This window comes from Acipenser ruthenus, chromosome 15 (genome assembly GCF_902713425.1).
Source record: "Acipenser ruthenus chromosome 15, fAciRut3.2 maternal haplotype, whole genome shotgun sequence".
Lineage (NCBI taxonomy): Eukaryota > Metazoa > Chordata > Actinopteri > Acipenseriformes > Acipenseridae > Acipenser > Acipenser ruthenus.
The window spans coordinates 8398070-8419211 of NC_081203.1; the positions used below are offsets into that span (position 1 = coordinate 8398070).

At 40.1% G+C, this 21142-nt stretch overlaps 1 protein-coding gene and 1 pseudogene across 1 annotated transcript; both read right to left on the reverse strand.

Annotated features, from left to right (window-relative positions):
* Window positions 1-381: 381 nt before the first annotated feature.
* LOC117422510 (surfeit locus protein 4) lies at window positions 382-15075 on the reverse strand. Its single transcript, XM_034037627.3, has 6 exons — window positions 14827-15075; window positions 7044-7230; window positions 6733-6809; window positions 5026-5069; window positions 2105-2291; window positions 382-1438 (listed from the first exon to the last, which is right to left on the reverse strand). The coding sequence occupies exons 1-6, from the start codon at window positions 14872-14874 to the stop codon at window positions 1172-1174; spliced, it is 810 nt and encodes a 269-aa protein (XP_033893518.1). The 5' UTR covers window positions 14875-15075; the 3' UTR covers window positions 382-1171.
* LOC117422276 (elongation factor 1-beta-like) lies at window positions 9368-12161 on the reverse strand (annotated as a pseudogene).
* Window positions 15076-21142: the final 6067 nt, after the last annotated feature.

A 21142-nucleotide genomic window follows, 5' to 3' on the forward strand; every position in this document is an offset into this window, starting at 1 on the left:
AACTGTGGCAATTCATTTTCAGGTTTTCAAGATATTTATCCAGAACTTAAACTCCTAAGCCTAAAGAACAAGCCTAATTGTATACTGTTCCTTTTGAATTACGTATGCATTTATATACAACCCTGGAGAGCCAGAAAAACAAACACAGGGACATCTGATCTTATTCTTTTTTTTTTTCTTTAAAGGTAATATCTCAAAAACAAATAAACAGCAAAATAGCACACTTCTGATGAACAATGCACTTGATGCTATTTGTCTGAGTCAAAATACTGAGTGAATGCACATAGATTTCTGGGGGGGCTTTTTTTTTTTTTTTTTTTTTTTGAGCACGACAAGTCTCTTTTTTACTCTCAACTCAAATATACTTGCAGGGCAGCATGATTGATAAACAAAACAGATGATCACCTTTATTAAATAACCGTTTTCAAAATAATATAAAACAGTCAATTTACTTATAGAAGGCCAACTAGGTTTGTGGAAATTAAACTAGAAAAAGTATACTTTCCACAAAGTCCCTACTATATCCAATGTCTCCAATTACATAAGGATTACTAGGTCTACAGGTTCTCCCACCCAGCATTAGGGAACCTCAGGTAGAGAAATAGTCAGTGCCTCTAAACAGTATGGTGACATGGAGTCAAGAACCACACCAACAGATAGGAGTGCCGACATGCAACTGAGAACTGTGTCCACCATCAAAATGCCACGTTAACACGGCACGTCTAAAGCTTGTTTCTGGGTTTTTAACTCGCTGTCTTCAGACAAAATGTCCTATAGAACAATTTTCTTTTTCATTACAAGACACAATTAATATATTCCAGATACAATGATAAACACACTCTGATCACTCCATTTCACCGTGTACTGAGGGGCACGTAATCTATTTCCTCAAAGATTGCTTGACCTGGGTGCCTGTGTTAACTAGGGTAGGGCTGTGGTAAACAAAAATGGAACATGAAGCATGTGTGTGCAATGTTAACAGAATTGAGAAAGCTGAGACACTTCTTTTTGGCAGACTGTTAAATAATTAGGGCAAAAACAATCCGGCAATGACCATCTCTAATTAAAAATTAAAAAGAAAACAAAAAACAAAAACACCACAAAATGAAAGTTGAAAGCTGTAGAGTACAGAGCTGGCTGGCTGTGAGCAGAGATGAGGGAGGCAGCTGGCTCACCACTCCTTCTTCTTCTCATCCATGGAGACGCCCCCTGGCCCCAGTGCTACCACAAGTAGTAAACCCCCGATGACAGACATGGTCTGGAAGAAGTCATACTTGAGGAAGTCGTGCATTGGTTTGTAGGCGGGCACCGTCCAGAATGCGTTGAAGTAAACGTTGATGGCGAAGAGCCACACCACCAGAGTGAGTGCTGCCAGCTTCGTCTTGAAGCCGACTGCCACCAGGATAATCAGCGCAGTTCCCACTATGTTCTGCAGGATCTGAGAGAGAAGTAATCACAAGGAAGAAACACCACAAATCAGAGCAAGGTTTACTAAGACCAAACATTTCAAATGTACACACACAGCCAAGTTTTTTTTTTTTTTTTTTTTTTTTTTTTTTAACAGCATCAAGATATTTACAAAAATCGAGTTACAAAATAAAAAAAAAAGTAAACACCAATGTTGCTAATTGCGTGGCCACAGTGTGTGTGCCTTTTTTATAGTAAAATGTTACAATATGTAACGGGTTAAAGTAGAAAAATATCCCAGGAGTAAAGAATAAGTTGTGCAGGCCTTACTTTACCCCAATGAATTAAACTACAAAACAAAATATGCGTGCCTGCACATAATCTGGTTTGTTTACTTTTTGCTGTCAAACTTTTAGAGGCTCAAGAGCTGCTGTATTGATCCTGTTTTTTTTTTTAAAATATATATCATAAGTTATTTTTTATTTGCCATTTTTGTCGTGCAACTTCTGGTGAGGTGGTAAATAAGTGCAAGGTAGTTTTGTTATTTCTAGGGAATACGAACATCTGATTTTTGTATGTGAATACACAAAAAAAAAGTGTTTGAATATTCGGGTATTTGTCCCAGCACTAATTTATGACGTAACCTCACGCAACTTTCTCCTATAACTAAAGAAAGCAATTCGACCCATGTACTCACAAAGAAGAAACTGGCGTCAAAGTGCAGCAGAGTCATGAACATGAGAACCAGCAGGACCCGGCCCCCCAGCTGCATGTACTGCTTTGGAGAGCTCTCTCCCATGGAAGGCACGCCAGCAAACATGCTCTTCCCCTCGGAACGGGACTCTGCCAGAAGCAGCAGCAGCCCTCCTCCCAGTGCTAGATTCCTGTGGGACACAGAACAAAAGAGAAGGAATAAAGCCATTCGAAAACTCACGCAATTAGGGTCCGTTCGGGGTCTACTGGCAGTGTCTCATATATAACAGTGAAACCTCATTCTTTAAGGCCAGTCAAGGGACCACCAAAACTGCCTTAATAGAGGCTTGGTCTTATTGCTGTGGATAGACATAACTTACAAGCAGTATTTTATGAATTCAGAAACTATAATACCAGGAGAATGTGATGAAAACAAATTAAGTACAGTTTTGCAAGTGGATGACACTTATGGCTGGTTTTCCAGATTAGCACTAATCTTAAACTACTTAATGTAACCTTCGGAGACCACCAGCTGTGACTGTCCACTGCCTGTGCGAAGGAACTGGAACTTCTGCCCAATACTAGGGATGGGCATTTCCGTAATTTGAAATAATCGAATACACGTAATTTACTAAACGATTACACTATTATACTTTACATTAACATGTAACTGGATACAAATAATGCTTGTAATACCAAAATTGAAGAAATATGTAAAACAATAACAAATTGCAGTACTCTTTGACAATGCTTTAATAAGTAGCTCTTTTTATTAACAGGAAGTGTAATAACAGGGTAGGATGCATCACTTCCAAACAGCAATTAAAGGCAACATAACGCAGATATTATAATGAATCAATAAATGATGTCTTCATTGGACAATAAATAAAATACAATATAAATACATGTTTACATGAAGTAACACATTCAGTCTGGTACATACCTCCCAGTCCTGCTATACGTTCTGCTACACGAAGCCTTATAAATAATGTAGTACAGAGTAGACGTTAAATCATTGAATGGCATGAACTAGAAGTCAAGCTAAAACTACAAAACATGTTTTTTTTTTAACCCTGTCCTTCAACAGTGCCGATAGTCAATGTATTTTTAGCGAGCACTGCATTTGGTGGAGCAAGCTGTACTGGTTTCGTTGTGATTTACCGGTACTTCCGCTGCTTGTGCAAGGCATACTCAGTCTCGCAGTCCACACAGCATGAGGCTTGCGGATGGGCATCTCTCTGCAGGCAGGTGGTTTAACATTGTCCCTGTGCTGTTCATGGAGCTCAGTCTCTTATTGCAAAGTGTGAATTTTACTGTTTGTTATTATTTGTTTATTTAGTAGACGCCTTTATCCAAAACGACTTACAGTGACTAGGGTGTGTGAACTATGCATCAGCTGCAGAGTCACTTACAATTACGTCTCACCCGAAAGACGGAGCACAAGGAGGTTAAGTGACTTGCTCAGGGTCACACAATGAGTCAGTGGCTGAGGGGGGATTTGAACCGTGGACCTCCTGGTTACAAGCCCTTTTCTTTAACCACTGGACCACACAGCCTCCTGTTTTAGTATCTACTTTGGTAAAATGGCCCCAAACAAAACATGACCACCGACAATACCGCATTGTATGATACCTCCTTTTTCTTTGTAAAATACCTCTTTTGTAGACTATTGTATTCATTCAATGGAATAATTTCATATAGTTTCAATACGTGCAACGGTGCACTCATAGCTACAGTATTCACCCTGCAGTTTTTATTTTTTATGTCAGGAACTTGAGTAATTTAGAGCTATAGAAAGAATGTTATTTCTGTATAAATAAATAATATTTAATTTATACATTGGGCTGCAGCGGTTGATGTATCTGTTCAGACCAATTATATTTGTTGCAATACAAGCTTGATTATACAAGGAGTCATTTTATGAAAAATAAATTTGAATAAATGAATTCACATGCCCATCCCTACCCAATACGTCAAACATTCTCCTGGCTGTCTATGCCAATAGTCATCTGTCCAAAGAGGCCAGTATCCTTATGGACCATGGGTGTCCTAACACACACCGCCAATGCAATGCAAAGATGGAAAGGCACGTCAGGGCATCACAACTCTTCCATAGCCTGGCCAATCTCCGGACATGAACCCCATTGAGAATCTAGGACTATCCTCGACCAATTCCTTGCGAAAGCGTCCCAGTAAACCCACTTCCTGGGACTCCCCAATACAGTCTGTGCCAGGAATGGGCTGCAATCCCATCTTGTCCACACTGTAAGTACGTTGTTGCCTTGCAGAAGGCAAAGGGTTGTACTGCATAGTACTAACCCCAATCATTTTGCCAGTGCTATGTATGAGCCATAATACACGGGTGTTCTTTCAAACTTGGTTGTCTATTTACTTGTCAAGTCTCTGTACAGTCACTGTATCAGATTCTTTACTGTGCGTTACAATGAGGCAGAGTTGTATAAATTCTTCAGCACATTTTTGACAGATTGTTAAGTATAAATTTCCTTCCCCAAAAAATTGAAGAAAAAAAAAAAACTGCACTAATTGTGTTTTACACAATGTGTTTTATTAAATCCCTTTAATGGTTGAAATCATCCAAATGCTCACCAAGAACGCGGGCTATTATAAAGCCAATGGCATTCTACTGTCAATGACAACGTTTCTTACATTTTCAGTAATTTCAACGATTGTCTATAAAAGGCCTTTTTTGGAGTGATCAAAACACAGTTGGGAATTGTTTGTTTCTCTTTTGTGGCAAGAAAATGAAATGGGAGTTACCAAGCCACGCTGTTGATCCTGAATCGTTGGAATACTTTCAGAACCAACTTGACAAAGTCAGATCTACATGCAAAATGACATCAGCTGGACCAACTAAAATGGCACAGATAATTAAAGGGCATTTACAGCAGAATAAAAGGTACTTACCTCATCAAAAATTTAACATCCCATAAAATGCTGTATGCGATAGTCTGTAAAAGAAGAGACAGTTCAATCAGTTTTGGTCCGAATTAAATCTTTAGCCTCAACCAGCAACAAGGTGAAAGTGTCACCGAGATGGAGCACTTGTAAGTGATGATCACAAGTCCCCATGTTCAAAAGTCAATTTAATAACCGTGAAGATTTGGGGAGGGATTCTAATCCCATTACTAAATGTCAAAGACTTTTCTAGGTGTAATCAATCTAGTTAAGATTGAATGAATGAATGAATGAATGAATGAATGAATGAAAATAGAAAACTGTCCAGATAACATCAAGTTCATGCAACTTGGCATGTCAGCTGAACAATTCTAGAGTAAAATGAATAGACGGACATTTCAGAATTAACAAGAAATGTGAGAAATAATTTGGCATCTAGTTGATTCTACCGGTATATGTTGAATATAAACAAGATTAAAATCTACTGTGCTGTATCCTCTCTGAGGTTAACTTAACTAAAACATTTCAAAACGCCACAGTGTGAAGATTACTGATTACCAAAGAAAAAGGGTACATTTCCTCCACAGCATCAAAAAATACCATCAAAAGAGATTTGTATTTAGACTGCATAATCAGTCTTGCCAGAGAAACTGAACCTGCCCCACTTATTGGAAAATGGTGATAACTGGAGATCAGCCAAAATAGAATAGTTAGTTTTTCATATCTCTCATAAGAGGCAGAACTGTGTTATCCAGCTTAAAATTCTCTCTCCTGAGGCATTCTCGACTGCAGATCTACAGCAGTACTCCTGCTCAGAGCTCTCCTCAAGGTGCAGAAACATACCGGCTTGTACCGAGTCATAGGTTGCCACATGGGAGTAGCAGCAGGAGTCATGTTTTATTCCACATTTGTTTTTGAGATACTGATAGTGCTTTATAAACTGAGTTGGAATTAGTTTCATATAGGATCAACTTCCTAAAATATAAAACTAAAATTATTATTTATTATTTTATTTTTTTTATAAACTTGAGTGCCCAATTATTTTACCCCAATTTTCTCTTTGGAATCTCCAGTTATATTCCCCCACTGCAGTAATTCCACGCACAGCTCAGGAGAGCTGAAGGTTCAGTCTCCAATCCCACAACCAAGCCCATTTCCTCTTTAACACCCAGGAACGAGAGCATATGACAGCGAGCTACTGGCTAGCGGAGGACAAAATCCAGCCCTAAAGGTGTCCGTCTGAGCTCACTTGGCGTCTGGTCACTAGTGTTCACTGTAGTGTGATGTGGAGAAACCGTCCCTGCCGGTTTTGCCTCCCTAACCTTCTGAAGCAGTTGAGCCAATGCAATGCTCCCTCCAGAATCCACACTGAAGACCGGCAACTTTGCACAGCCAGGAGACAAACATGTGCTCAACTGACTGATATATATGTATATATGATAAGTGTACGGACCTACAGTACCAAAACAACAGGCATACAATTTCAAGGTATGAAGTTTATTTCATAGACCAAAAGTAAATTAAATGACTGTTTAACATTACAATTTTACAAGATAAGAGACAATGACCAAACATTGTCTCTTACATTATGTTTATTCAGTGTCTATAAAATGCTAACTTAATCCTGTCATGGAGAATGGCTGCTCCGGTTTTGTTACACAAATATTGACACCTCTACATGTATATACCAAGCAAAATTATTATTTTTTTACTTGCCTGTAAAGCTAAGATTCCAAATAATCCAAAACAGGCATATTGTACAAAATTTCTGCTTAGAATAAGCACACAGCCACCTGCCAAAGAGAAAGAGAGGTAAGGGGGAGGAAAGAAGTCATTTTACCATCCAATTCATTTTACCAGTATATAAACAGATTCAAATCTACTGTGCTGTATCTCCTCTGAGGTTAATTTGAACAAAAAAAATTTGAAAGCAATGTACTGAAAAAGTTATTCACATCTGTTACTCCTTACTTCACGCTGTCCCGTCTTACAAAATACCTTTGTATCCGTATCCTAATGTTCCTCACCTAGCTGTCCCATCAGATTAAGCAGCACGAAGCAGGTTGCCAAGAAGTAGCCGCAGCTCCAGGTGGCTTCAATGTAGTCCCTCTGTTCGTTCCACTGGAACCACATGCGGATCCCGTCCTCCAGGAATGTGCTGATGAGGCAGAGTCGCGCCAAGTGGGGCAGGTATTGCTTTGTCACACGGAGGAACTGCCAGGGGAGAGTAGGAAGGATTCTGTACATAGTTTAAAAGGTTGGGCATTCTTAATACGCTTTATAAAATGGCTTGGATAAATTAAGTGCTGTGATTGGCTGAACAAGATCACATGACCGTGCGGTAATAATTGTCTTGTCGCACCACTATGACATCATAGACCAACTTACTTACCTGATCTATTAATATTACTACGCCTTAATAGTAACAATTATCTAAATAGTGTTTCTGTAGGTAAAAATGTCAACATACAACTGAAACAGCATTTAAATCACTCAACAATCTTTTTTCATCTCTGTCACGAAGAATTACAGAAAAAATGGCAAACATATTGCGGTATTTATTTAGTCAGAGAACAGAACAAATAAAACTCTAAGGCAAGCAGTAGCAGTAACACTATTCAAAAGCCATCTGAGAAATCACCACGCAAGTCTCACTCAGCATGCAATATATATATATATATATATATATATATATATATATATATATATATATATATATATATATATATATATATATATATATATATGCAGCAGCAGCATCTACTTATTAAACTAAATAGCACCTTATAAAACTGACTAGTGAGAATGCAATGTTTAAACTAGACACAACAGATAGATCTCACCACTACCCTTCGATTTCAGAAACAAAATTAATATCTCTCCTGCTCTCTTCTGACACAACAGTTGGGCTTTTAAACAAGATCGGGTTCGGCATAGAATTCTATTGTGCTCGCCGAGGACGGGAAGGACTGCGGCACTGTGCAAAGTCGTTTAATCCACATATTATCTAATGCTGGTTTACAATCTAGGGAAATTATGCCGGTTACCGGCATCGGTGGGAAAACAGCCTCAGAAATTATTGGTCAGTCTCTCTTGAAGATCGCAAAGCTTCAATAGGATAATTTCTTACCAAAAAAAACAAACAAAACACACACCACCACCACCACCACTCGGAAACCCCTCCCTCGATGTCAAGAGCAGTGTCTGGCTGTTCCATGAATCCTCCCTCAGATGTGGGAAATCAGTCTGCTTTCAATTCCCAAATGCCATTTCATCTAAAAAAAATTTACTGTAAATGGCAATGTTCAATGTAATGTTTATGGCAAATTAAAAAAAGTACAAAATATCGGTTACAATCACTTCAGGGACTATTTTTTCTCAGTGGAAGGATACATAATATATATTTTTTTCCTAAAATGTAGCCGTTTTCTAAGTGAAATAACCGACTCCAGGGTGCGCTGCAAGACGATTCTTACCGCACTTCCTGGGTGGTTGAAGGCACCCTGTCGTGGGTTATTTCTTACGTAACCTGCATTACCTTCTCCAATTATTACCAGATATAAGAAAGACCAAGAAACCGGAAAGGGTCAACAAAAAAATAGAAGGCTGCAATCCCTATAACCTTCCACAGACTTCATAACAAGAAGCTGGAATATGTCTGAACACCTCAGAGTAAAGGAACTGCTTTTCAAGCAAAATTGAAAACCTACATTGAAAACAAAACAGTAATAAAATGAAAACTCCATGTCATTGACATATAATGGCAATAATACCATTACCATTTAACAATTCTGCATACCGTAAAAAACATTGTACAAGTTGAATTTATAGGCATTTTTTTCAGGGCCCTTGAAAGGGGGAGTGACTAATACACTGGCTAATATTAAACTACTATACCAGTGCCACATTGAGATTACTACAGCCATGGTTATGGCTCACACAAACTGAACTGTCAACAACCTGATTTATCTTTTCAGGATCTAAGGCATTCAGGTCATGTTGCTAGGTAGAAACACAAAATCACTGTTCTAAATAAAAGTTTTAATTTGTTACTCTCAATACCCTTAGTCATTTTGAATGTTCAACACAAGCTTTCAGACTCTTGACTGACCTCCTCTCAAACGTCACAGCTATACTGCTTCACTGTCAGTCTCTATGAATTTCCTTATTCCCACCCTCCCGAGTCACTGATTTGTCAACATTCAGACTGAACCCGCCGCTGGGATCTGTAGCAAACAGCTATTGGTTAGAAAGAGTAAACTTACCAAGTCTTCCATTTGTTGTAACTGCAATGCTATAATAATGCAGGTGACCGAGACTGGATACAGTAGGACAGTCAGACAAATGAAAATCAATCAAATTAATATTTATTTTATAGAGCGCCTTTCATAGTGGACCACCATCACAAAGCGCTTTACAAGATAGTGAGGAACAATGCATAATACATTAAATACAGTGAAATACAGGGAACAGTACATTAAATACAAACAGTAAAAAACAATGCAAATACATTAAATAATACAGGCATATTACATTAAATACAAGGCTAGGATGTGAATTCTAAACATTGTGGATGCGTGTGTCAGGCAGAATCATACAAATAAGATGGAGAGAAAAACCTGAAATAGCAATTTAGACAACAGCTAATAACAGATATCAGGCTTGAAGAGCATTGAAAGCAAGAGAGAACAAGTGGGTCTTGAGAGTTGATTTGATGTGAGTGACTGTGAGAGCTACACTCACTAAAGCTGGGACAGAGTTCAAGAGTCAGGGCCATGAAGCTAAAAGAGCGCTCTCTGAGTGTAGTGCCAGGCGTCAGAGGACCTCAGCTTGCATGCAAGGACATAGCGGGTCAGCAGGTTGGAGAGATACTCTGGACCTGTATGATTAAGGGCCTTGTAGGCAAGTAGCGGAATTTTGAAAGTAATCCTGAACTTTACAGCTTTGAAATTGCACGTTGTTGAATTTGCTGAAATACATCTTAAATTGCAATGCTGAAAAAACAGTACGTGAATGGAGACGAAACAAAGACAAACTTAAAATGTCGAAAGAAAAACGAGCGGATAGAGGAGGAAACTGTTTTGGCCCGATGTAGAAAACATTTTGTTTGAATGGAGTACTTTGAATGACTTTAACACAAACTGTAACTTGTTCTACAGGTCAGTGCAATGCAGTGGTACACTTGTAAAGTATGTGTATGGTTATGGTTCTGATTTTTTAATTGATGCAAGCAGCACTGTTTAATACTTTTCTTTTAAATTTGAATTCATAGAACACATTTGTAAAAGCCAATGCAACTGTAACTGTTGTCCCAAGTATGGTTTTGGAAAGAAATGTTCAGTAAAGCAAAGACAAGTTCTTGAACTTGTTTGGGTACTTGATAACCTAAAATAAAATACCAGTAAGTTAACACAGATCTGATGCGGGATATATAACTTGATTTTACGCTCTGTTAATTATTACTTTAAGTTTTAGAAATTTTGAAAAAAAAAAAAACACAGAAGAGTTTCTAGCAGTTTAACTAAAAACAAAAAACACTGTCAAATTATTAATGGAATAAAATGTTGCAAACAAGGGTTACTTCGAAACTAAAAACATGTGTGTCTTTCTTTATTTAATCGGTGTTGAGCATGTAGCAACATCCATGGACTGCACAAGGTCTTAGAAAGCAGTAATCAGTTCTTGCAGCTGGTCTACACCCACTTTGTAATCTTCAGCCACACACTGGATCTGCAGCTTCTTGATGCTATAGCCAACTGGAACCAGTTTGGAGGATCCCCAAAGTAGGCCATCCATCTGTATGGTCCGGACACACGCTTCCAGATTCATCATGTCAGTTTCATCGTCCCATGGCTTCACGTCAAGCATGATGGAGGATTTCGCAGGAATTTAACATTTGGCAGCTACGGCCTCCTCTTCATCATCAGATCCAAAGAGATAAATGTCATCATCATCATCGCTACATCAGCGGGATCATACTTGCCCAGAGGTTTCTTCACTTCTGGGAGACTTGTCATTTCTTTCTGGTATGACTTGATATGGTTGTACCAGCAGAGGGCATGGAAGAGCTCTGCAGATGGAGGGCTGGAAAGGGCATTGAACACTGCAATGTCAGCCTAGGATGGAACATACCCCTCAATGTAGCTTTTATCAGCCAGAAAGTTGTTGAGGACCTTCAGGCCAGTAGGTGATTTCAGATCTCTGAAGCTCATTTTATGTTATTCTGTTGAAAACTTACTTTCTAACAAGACTGTGTTGCCGTGTCTCCACTCCTACTGCCAGAGAAGAAGAGAGAAGGGTTAGGGTTTGGGGTCCCTGAAATGCAGCATTTCCGTATCCCATTGTGAAAATAAATAGTTTAAAAAATATGACAAACTTTCAGCTTTTTAAAAAAAATATCTGGATCGCTCTTAAGAGAGACTTTGGTGGTTAAATGGATGTTTTGTTGCCACTGCCTCGTCTCTGTGCATTCTTCTCTGGTCGGTTGCATCTCCTGCCTTGCCTGCTGCCACAGGTCCCACCCATGCTCAGCTTTGTGGTCTGATGCAGAGTATTTATAAATGCATCTCGACAATTCCTGCACTACCTTTCTTTCCATATAAATGTGTCCAGGTATGACGGTATCATCTCTTCTGCTGTGCCCTGCATTGTTTTAATGCGTTTCTTAACACTGGCCCAGTAATTTTTCACGCTGTCCAGCCGTAAATTGCAAAGTCAGTTTGAGAAGTAACCGGGTATTCCATAATGCAAATAACATCTTTCTCGCCACTGTTAAGCGTACCTCATGTTACTACTAGGGATAACAAAGGAAGATTTAATTCTTTACTTAATGCATTTTTAGTTATTTTTATTATTATTTTTTTTAAGTTACTGTAAATATAACTGTTTTCTTACCTCAGGTTTAGGCAGAAGGACATTTAATAAAAATAACTTTAAAAAACGTTTTTTTTCAATTTTTTTTTTCTTCAATTTAGTTAGTTAACCCATTTTATAAGTGCAGAAAGGCACTCTTCACTCTCATATCACCACGCCCCGGGTGGTTGAAGCCACTTGGCTTTGCAAGGCACCCGTGGCGTGGCGATATCGGAGTATATCACACACCCTGTCGTGCCTTACTGCTTACTTATACCACTGTACCCATCATCTTCAGATACTTATTCCAATTCTGTTTTTTATTAACAATTATTATGGATGTTTGCTTTTTATTGCCATCAGTAGCTCCATCCACAATAATTCTGAATGTATTCATTTCAAACTGTGAAGCATTGAACTTTTGTTTTTGTGTACGTCAATTTTGTTTGGCATAATTATTTACATACCACGGTTCTCTCGTCCAGTTCCTCAAAATACTTCCAAACATGGCTTCCTTTGTTTAGAGATGCCATTTTAAATATAGAACAAACTCAGAATAAAACGCTTGTCATTAACGTTATTTAACCCCGCCGTGGAAATGATACCATACAACACCTTCTACAGGCATAAAAACACACAGTGTACCAATGAAGCGCCAGACCGACCGAGAATAAAACCCGCCCCAGTGTCAATCTTTCTGTTGCACCAATTAGAAAAACTACTTGGAGGCAATTGCCAAACCCCTTCCTTTTTATAATATACACCCTTACTGTGGCACTAGAGCAGTCCGATACTCGACAGATTATTGATGATAAACTAGTAAAATTAAAAACATAAAAAAATATGCGTTTGGTGACATTTGTCACGTGACCAGTTATACGCCTATCCCTAATATCGGAGCCCTTTGTCGTTCTGGTGTGACTGCTCTATAAACGATTCATGGTTGTCGTTATAGGTGTGACCAGGGCTTTAGGCATGGAAACTGGGACCTTTATTTTAGACCTAATTTAGTACCAGTTATCATGTTCACTACAGCATGCGTTTCTTTCCAAACTGCACATTTGAGACCAATTATTATTATTATTATTATTATTATTTATTTCTTAGCAGACGCCCTTATCCAGGGCGACTTACAATTGTTACATGATATCAGATTATTTTTACATACAATTACCCATTTATACAGTTGGGTTTTTACTGGAGCAATCTAGGTAAAGTACCTTGCTCAAGGGTACAGCAGCAGAGTCCCCCACCTGGGGTTGAACCCACGACCCTCCGGTCAAGAGTCCAGAGCCCTAACCACTACTCTACACTGCTGAACTATGTAGCTAATGGAAGTATAAAACAGGTCAGATTTGTGTAACTATCACTTTAATATGCTGAGATATGTAGTTAGAAGAAACTCTGTAGAAGAAAATGACTGTTCTGTGATAATAATATGCAGTAGAGGTACAGTAGTATTTTACACACTGTCCAGTACTTCTACAGTAAATATTACAGTTTCCAAAGTCTTGTTTACCATTGACAGATGGTCAACAAAAATATTGATAAATGGGGCATGGCGATGGAGAATAAACATTGTAACCTGGTTTTAAATCTGCATTTTAGATTTTCCCATTGTATAACCATTTACATTACATGTATTACACAGTGAAACTCTGCCAGTAAGGCCATCATGGATCCTAAAACGGGGAGGTGGTCTTGCTACTACACATTGATACTATGGGGCTGGGATTATTACATTTTGATTATCTGCTGGTTATGTGAAGAGTAGTTTAAAAACACAGGTTTGATAAATGTGGCACTGCAGATGATGGCATTAAAACTGACCCAGTGCAGACTGTACACACAGGCATTCGGCAGTCCTCAGGTCTGAAGGGGGGCCACTGAAGAAACTTTTGGCTGGTTTCACAGAGACCACTTTAGCACTAATCTTGGCCATCTTAAATTACTTAAAGCATGTAGTCCAATTAGTGCTGACAGGGTACTAACAGGTCATTATCATTCACAGACTGTTTTAAAATGACTACCATATGCAAATCAAAGTAGCGATTTGACCACATTTTACAAAATTCTGCAATGGTGACCTGTTACAGTATTATAACGTTCTGCCTATTGAACAATTCAGGCTATACCGAAACCGTTATTAATGGATGATCTGATGGCGCAATCACAGTAACTTCAATAAAACAAACAAAAAATGCCCCACTCTCAATGCTTACATGCACGATCTGGTATAAAACTGCCCAAAGAGAAAAACATGTCAATTTAATGATATTGGGTGTCACTAAATTGGAACGGTTTGCATGCAACAGGTAAAGGCACGTTACCTGTCATTTTAGAAACCGCTATGTTCACGGTTTTTTAAACAGTGTTTCTCGAGTAATTAATACAGTCAGCAATCACCTCGACTCACACGTCACACAAAACACAGACAGTCCATTCAACAAGTCGCCTACATTTGTTCTTACCGTAAACCGAACAGGAAATGTGGACATAGAGCAAGACATAGCATTTTAAATTAAACTGACAGAAAGCGATCAGCTTTTTAAATTATACATTTATTTCAAGATGAACGAATCTCCATGAACTAGTTAATCCACACTATGTTCACATATGCTTCTCTTCTGTGTCGTCATCATTCCACTCACTCCACAAGCAACACTTTATACAGGATTTCCAACCACATGCAATTCATTTATAGAGGATTTCCAAACCACTGTCTCAAGCGGCAGCCCCTGGGCAACATGCAGGTATAGGCTAGACTGGTATGCTGGCGAGTTCGGGGTAGCTGGTAATGTGCACGGAGTCTAAATTTAAGCCAGTGTTTCCAACCTCTCTCCCTCCCTGCCAACAGGGCAATGGGCTAGCTCAGCTGTCCCGCTGGGGCCCAGCAGTAGGTAGCGACCACATCCCTATATACACTAACAGCCACACAGGCCCTACATGCTTGCTTACCTGGTCTGTCACGTCCTCGGCTGTACTCATGATATCGTTCTGCCCCATATCTCGGTGGGTCGCTCGCTCAGTATGAATCTGGTACGGTAACTGTGCCCGGTCCGTTCTTTCTCAGGTAGCCTACCTCCGTTTCGCTCACACTGTATCACTCTTTCAATTCAGTCTCAGCAGGAAGGGCCGCCTCTGCCCCACAATGCCGTGCGACGAGCTAAAGCTCTCAGTCGCTCGCTCCCTTTTCGCAAGCCGTGCAGCCGTGTGCCACGTATTGGTTGTTCTTAAAGCAGCCGCTGTTTTATTTACTGTATTTACTTAGCAATCCCCCACTCACTAAATCACAGTCAAATATAATGGCCCGAGGATAGAAGTTTGCTTCTACAAAATTCCGAGCTCTTTTTCATTAAAATTATATATATATATATATATATATATATATATATATATATATATGGGTCATTTACAAACGGGACAAATTGCATCCACCACTCGCCTACCTACCCCCCCCCCCCCCCCCCCCAAACATTTTTTTTAATTTTATTTCAATGTTTGTTAAATAAAAAAATCATAATACTAACAAATGTTTGACTGATGTAATATATTCCTTCCTTTAACTCGTGAAGATTTTTTAAATTAACACAATTGTTTTTGTACAATATTAACATTTATGGGTGATTTTGTAGAAATGTATAGTGCCACCACTTTTAAAGTATATTTTCTCATCAAAATACATTACATTTAAGGGAATAATTTAAACATATTGATGTTTAGTCAAAAAAAATACTTTAAATAAATACTTGCAGTTGTAGTTGGCAAGGCTCAGCCGTTACCATAGACATGGTCTGAAGGGAAACGGAAGCTCTGACTAGCACTTGCACAAATGTGTAATTTGGAGCGAGTTGTGATGGATGAGAAGAGACGTTTATTTCTAAAATGCCTAAACCGCTCATAACAATGGTGACAAAATAATGATTGTGCAGATTTTGCAACTGCCTGGAATGTGAGTTGAAATGATTTCCATTACACGAGAGTAGATGTTAAAACTTCATGCTGATTTGAACTTGGCTCTCGCCAAGATAAGCACCAACTAAGACGTAGCTTTACAGTAAACTAATGTGATCCATATGTGTCTCCATCCATTTACGTTTCCTTCCATATGATGATGTAGATATCCTTCTGTCTGGTGTTAATGGCTGAAGTGTAATGCTGGCTCCAGGGATCAGCTTATTTTGCCTCCCTGGCGCATCAGCACACACAACGGCTGCGATGCTGGCTCCGGGGATCAACCAAAGTGCGGCCTCCCCAGCGCATCAGCATGACAACCGTCTGGATTGAGCTAAGTAGGGTACATCTCTGGGGTTTTCAAGTGGGCACCTTCCATCCTCAGTGTTTCGTCGACTAGCCCACGACACCTCAAGAGGGCTCGACGGTGATTCTGGCGTCCCAGCATCACCCCCCTCCGTCCCCCACTCAACTCAGCCCAGCTTCCTTACCTGTACATCAGCGTTTCTTTCTTTCTATTGTGCTTGAGATCCCCAGCCAGAATCTTTCCGTCTCAACCACAGCCAGTTGCTGCCCCTCTCTGCTGCTTCAGATAAGTTCTTCACTGTGCGACGCAACTCTTGGCCACTGAATCCGACATCTCTGAGAAACCGGGTTGTAGAGTGTGCCACAAATCCTCGACAACCCACTTCCACTGGGTAAACCCGAACTCTCCATCCTCGCTGTTCCGCTTCAGTGGCTAGTTGAGCATACCGCAGTCTCTTCCTCTCATACGCCTCATCTACAGCATCCTCCCATGGCACTGTTAACTCTACCAGGTGAACAAGGCGTGCTAATCCAGACCACAAGACAATATCTGGTCGAAGGTTAGTGGTGGCAATCTCAGGTGGAAACATAAGCCGTTGACCAACATCTGCCAGCATTTTCCAGTCTCTAGCAGCTTCCAGTTGTCCTGGGCGAGGATTGGTTTTAACACCTTTTCTTGGTGGTTGCTCTCCTGGGCGGAGGAATGTTGTCTTTTGTGTGTAATGTTTTGATGGAACTGGTGGCAAATTATTGGTCATACCATCGTTAAGCATTAGCTGTTTATTCCTTTTTTGGGGGAAATATGGCTGTTTGCTGATCGCGGAGGAGAAGATGTGCAGTGTGTGAGTGACAGGATGCCAGGGGCAGACCGCTATGATGGAAAATACCCATGGGAGGCTTACCAAGCCAAGTTCAAAATGGCGGCTCTCACTAATGGCTGGGGGCCTACCAAGAGCCTTGACAGCTGGCAGCTGCACTGGAGGGGGAAGCGCTGCAGGTTCTGCTGGACCTGGGCCCAGACATGATGGTCAGTTATGACGTATAAGCCAAAGCCCTAGAACACCACTTCGGGAGAGTTGAGCCTGCAGTCAGCCTGCGCCAACGCCTGGCTACCCGATCCTGAGGCCCAGGAGAGCATACTTGTGGCTGGCGTCAGGTACCTGGCCCAGAGAGGGTACCCCGAATTTCCTCCAGCCACGCAGGAGGACCTGGCCATGGAGGCCTTTGTCCGTGGTCTGACCCCTACTGCCCTGCATCAGCAGGTCCAGCTCGCTGCCCCAACCTCCCTAGAGTTCGCATTGGCCCACGCGGAATGGGTAGATGCTGTGCTCGAGGAGGGTGAGTGTGACCGGACCTCTGTGGGGGAGCAGCATCTGAAGAAGAGGCGGCCTGACCACACACCACCCAGAACGCGCATGGCCCAACCCTGTGAAGAGGAAACCACGGACTGTACCACCACCCCCACCTGGTCTACAGAGTTAACCACCCTGATACGGGCCACCGGCCTCTGAGCCCTGAGCCCAGAGCCTCTGAGCCCTGACCCCTGAGTCTCTGAGCCCTGCCTGCAGCTATTTGGACACATTGCTTTTTACACAGAGAGGCGCTTGCTGCAAAAGATACTGAACCAGGGGTCTCACAGTGTTTTAAACACAGTGGTAACACTCGTTAATTTGATTAAATCCAGAGCAACAAACTCCAGGTGTTTTGCTGCACTTGTGAGGAAGTGGGCGCAGAGCACCATTCCTTGCTCGTGCATACAGAAGTCAGATGGCTATCTCGAGGCAGAATGCTTACCTGTATATTTAATCTCAAGGAAGAGTTACGTACTTTCTTAGCTGATAAGGCTGCCCTTACTTGCCAAAGTGCTGAAAGATGACATGTGGCTGGCAAAAGTGGGTTACCTTGCAGACATATTCAATTAATGAATAAGCTGAATAAAACTATGCAAGGTGGGAGCACTCATTTTATTGCCCAGCATGAAAGAATTGACGCATTCAAAAAGAAACTACAACTCTGGAAAGTTTGTGTCTGTGGGGGGACTACTGATCTGCTTGAGCTCTTACATTCATTTATTCAGGAACGAAACATTGACTTTGAAGCAGCTGGCAGTGCATCTGTCTGGTCTAAGAAATGTAATACTTGCTTTTCTGAACTCATGTTGGAACAAGCCGCTACACACCTGCGGGCTACAAACCCCATTAGTGAGAATATTGAAGCTAAACTGAGAATATTGAAGCTAAACTGCCACCATCAAAGGAGGTCCAGAAGCATTTAAACTAGAAAGGAAGGGGGGAGAAAACAAAAAACAGAAGGGAGACCACATCAAAACAAGGGCAACAACTCAGGTAAGACAACTATTAAATTGTTGTATTTATCTTAATGCTAGAAGTCTCAGAAACAAAATGTTAGAATTTGAAGCTACTGTACTAACAAGTAACTACGATATGATAGGTGTTACAGAAACTTGGTTGTCTGAGAGTGATGGAGACGAATATAATATTAGTGGGTACACACTGTATAGGAAAGACATGCAGGACAGAAGAGGCGGAGGGGTAGCGCTATACATAAGAAATAGTCTTGAAGTCCAGGTGTTAAATCTGGACAAAGAAAACAATGCCAAATCAATATGGGTCAGAATAATGGACAAAAATTCAAAGGGCATAATAATAGGAGCATGCTATAGACCGCCAAATTCAGATGTTGAGCAAAATAATCTCTTATACAATGACATTAGAAATGCGTGTAGAAAAGGAGAAGCCATACTAATGGGGGATTTCAACTTCCCTCGTATAAAATGGGAGAACCCGGTGGGGAGCACAACGGACGAAATTGAAATGGTGGAAATGACAAATGACTTCTTCCTAATGCAATTTGTCAAGGCACTGACTAGAGGGGAGGCATGCCTTTTCAAATAACGAAGACAGAATAACTAAAACAGAGGTCAGAGAGCCATTGGCAAACTCAGACCACAACATGGTCTCATTTGAAGTGTTTTTTAAAACCCCAAAAGTAATGACTAAAGCTAAGGTTTACAATTTTAGAAAAGCAAACTATGAAGGTATGAAACATAGACTAACAGAAGTAGATTGGAGTAAAATAAAGAAAACATCCACAGAAAAAGGATGGCTGTTATTTAAAAATGTAGTGCTAGAGGCGCAGAACAATTACATCCCAAACGTAGACAAATCTAAATCTAAAACAAAATAGCCAAAATGGTTTAATAGATCAATTTAAAAAAATATTCAGCAAGAAAAGGCACTTTTCAGAGCATTTAAAAGGGACCAAAAACAAAGTACACAGAAAGAGTACTTGGAACTGCAAACACAAGTCAAAAAGGAAGTTAGAAAGGCCAAGAGAGAGATAGAAATCAATATTGCTAAGGAGGCTAAAACCAATTCCAAAATGTTTTTCCAATATTATAACAGCAAGAGAACATTCAAAGAAGATGTTAAATGTCTAAGAGACACAAATGGCAAAATCATAGAAGAAGAAAAAAAAATAGCAAATATATTAAATGATTACTTTTCACAGGTTTTTACAAAGGAGGACACGGACAACATGCCCCACATGTCGACCTGTTCCTATCCAGTTTTAAATAACTTTAGCATAACAGAGGCAGAAGTGTTAAAGAGACTATGAGCTCTTAAAATAAACAAATCCCCTGGGCCGGATGAGAGCCTCCCAATAGTACTCAAAGAAATGAAAGAAGTTATTTACAAACCGCTAACCAAGATCAAGCAACAGTCTCTTGACACAGGGGTGTACCGACAGACTGGAAAACAGCAAACGTAATACCGATTCACAAAAAGGGAGACAAAACCGAACCAGGTAACTACAGACCAATAAGCCTAACTTCTATTATATGGAAACTTATGGAAACTATAATAAGATCTAAAATGGACAATTACCTATATGGTAACTATATCCTGGGAGACGTCAGCATGGTTTTAGGAAAGGGAGATCGTGTCTAACTAACCTACTTGACTTTTTTGAGGATGCAGCATTGAAAATGGATAATTGTTTATTTAGATTTCCAGAAAGCTTTTGACAAAGTCCCGCATAAAAGATTAATTCTCAAACTGAACGCAGTAGGGATTCAAGGAAATGCATGCACATGGATTAGGGAGTGGTTAACATGTAGAAAACAGAAAGTACTCAACCTCAAAATGGAGCGAGGTAACCAGTGGTGTACCACAGGGATCAGTATTAGGTCCTCTGCTATTCCTAATCTACAATAATGATTTAGATTCTGGTATAGTAAACAAACTCGTTAAATTTGCAGACGACACAAAAATAGGCAAACACTGTTGCAGCAGCAAAGGTCATTCAAAATTATCTAGACAGCATTCAGAATGTAAAGTATTGCATGCAGGCAATAAAAATGTGCATTATAAATATCATATGGGAGATACTGAAATTGAAGAAGGGAACTATGAAAAAGACCTAGGAGTTTATGTTGACTCAGAAATGTCTTCATCTAGACAATGTGGGGAAGCTATAAAAAAGGCCAACAAGATGCTCAGATATATTGTGAGAAGTGTTGAATTTAAATCAATGGAAGTAATGTTAAAACTTTACAATGCATTAGTAAGACCTCACCTAGAATATTGTGTTCAGTTCTGGTCACCTCGTTACAAAAAGGATATTGCTGCTCTAGAAAGAGTGCAAGGAAGAGCAACCAGAATTATCCCGGGTTTAAAAGACATGTCGTATGCAGACAGGCTAAAAAAATGGAATCTATTCAGTCTTGAACAAAGAAGACTACGCGGCGATCTGATTCAAACATTCAAAATCCTAAAAGGTGTAGACAATGTCGACCCAGGGGACTTTTTCAAACTGAAAAAAGAAACAAGGACCAGGGGTCACAAATGGAGATTAGATAAAGGGGCATTCAGAACAGAAAATAGGAGGCACTTTTTTACACAGAGAATTGTGAGGGTCTGGAACCAACTCCCCAGTAATGTTGTTGAAGCTGACACCCGGGGATCCTTCAAGAAGCTGCTTGATGAGATTC

Excerpts from the sequence above, each read along its gene's own strand:
- LOC117422510 (XM_034037627.3), bottom strand. The coding sequence starts at position 14,874 with ATGGGGCAGAACGATATCATGAGTACAGCCGAGGACGTGACAGACCAG. Across the intron at positions 7,231-14,826 it reads CCGAGGACGTGACAGACCAG|TTCCTCCGTGTGACAAAGCA; the intron begins GTAAGCAAGCAT and ends CTCCCCTGGCAG. Across the intron at positions 1,439-2,104 it reads TTGACGCCAGTTTCTTCTTT|ATCCTGCAGAACATAGTGGG; the intron begins GTGAGTACATGG and ends CTTCTCTCTCAG.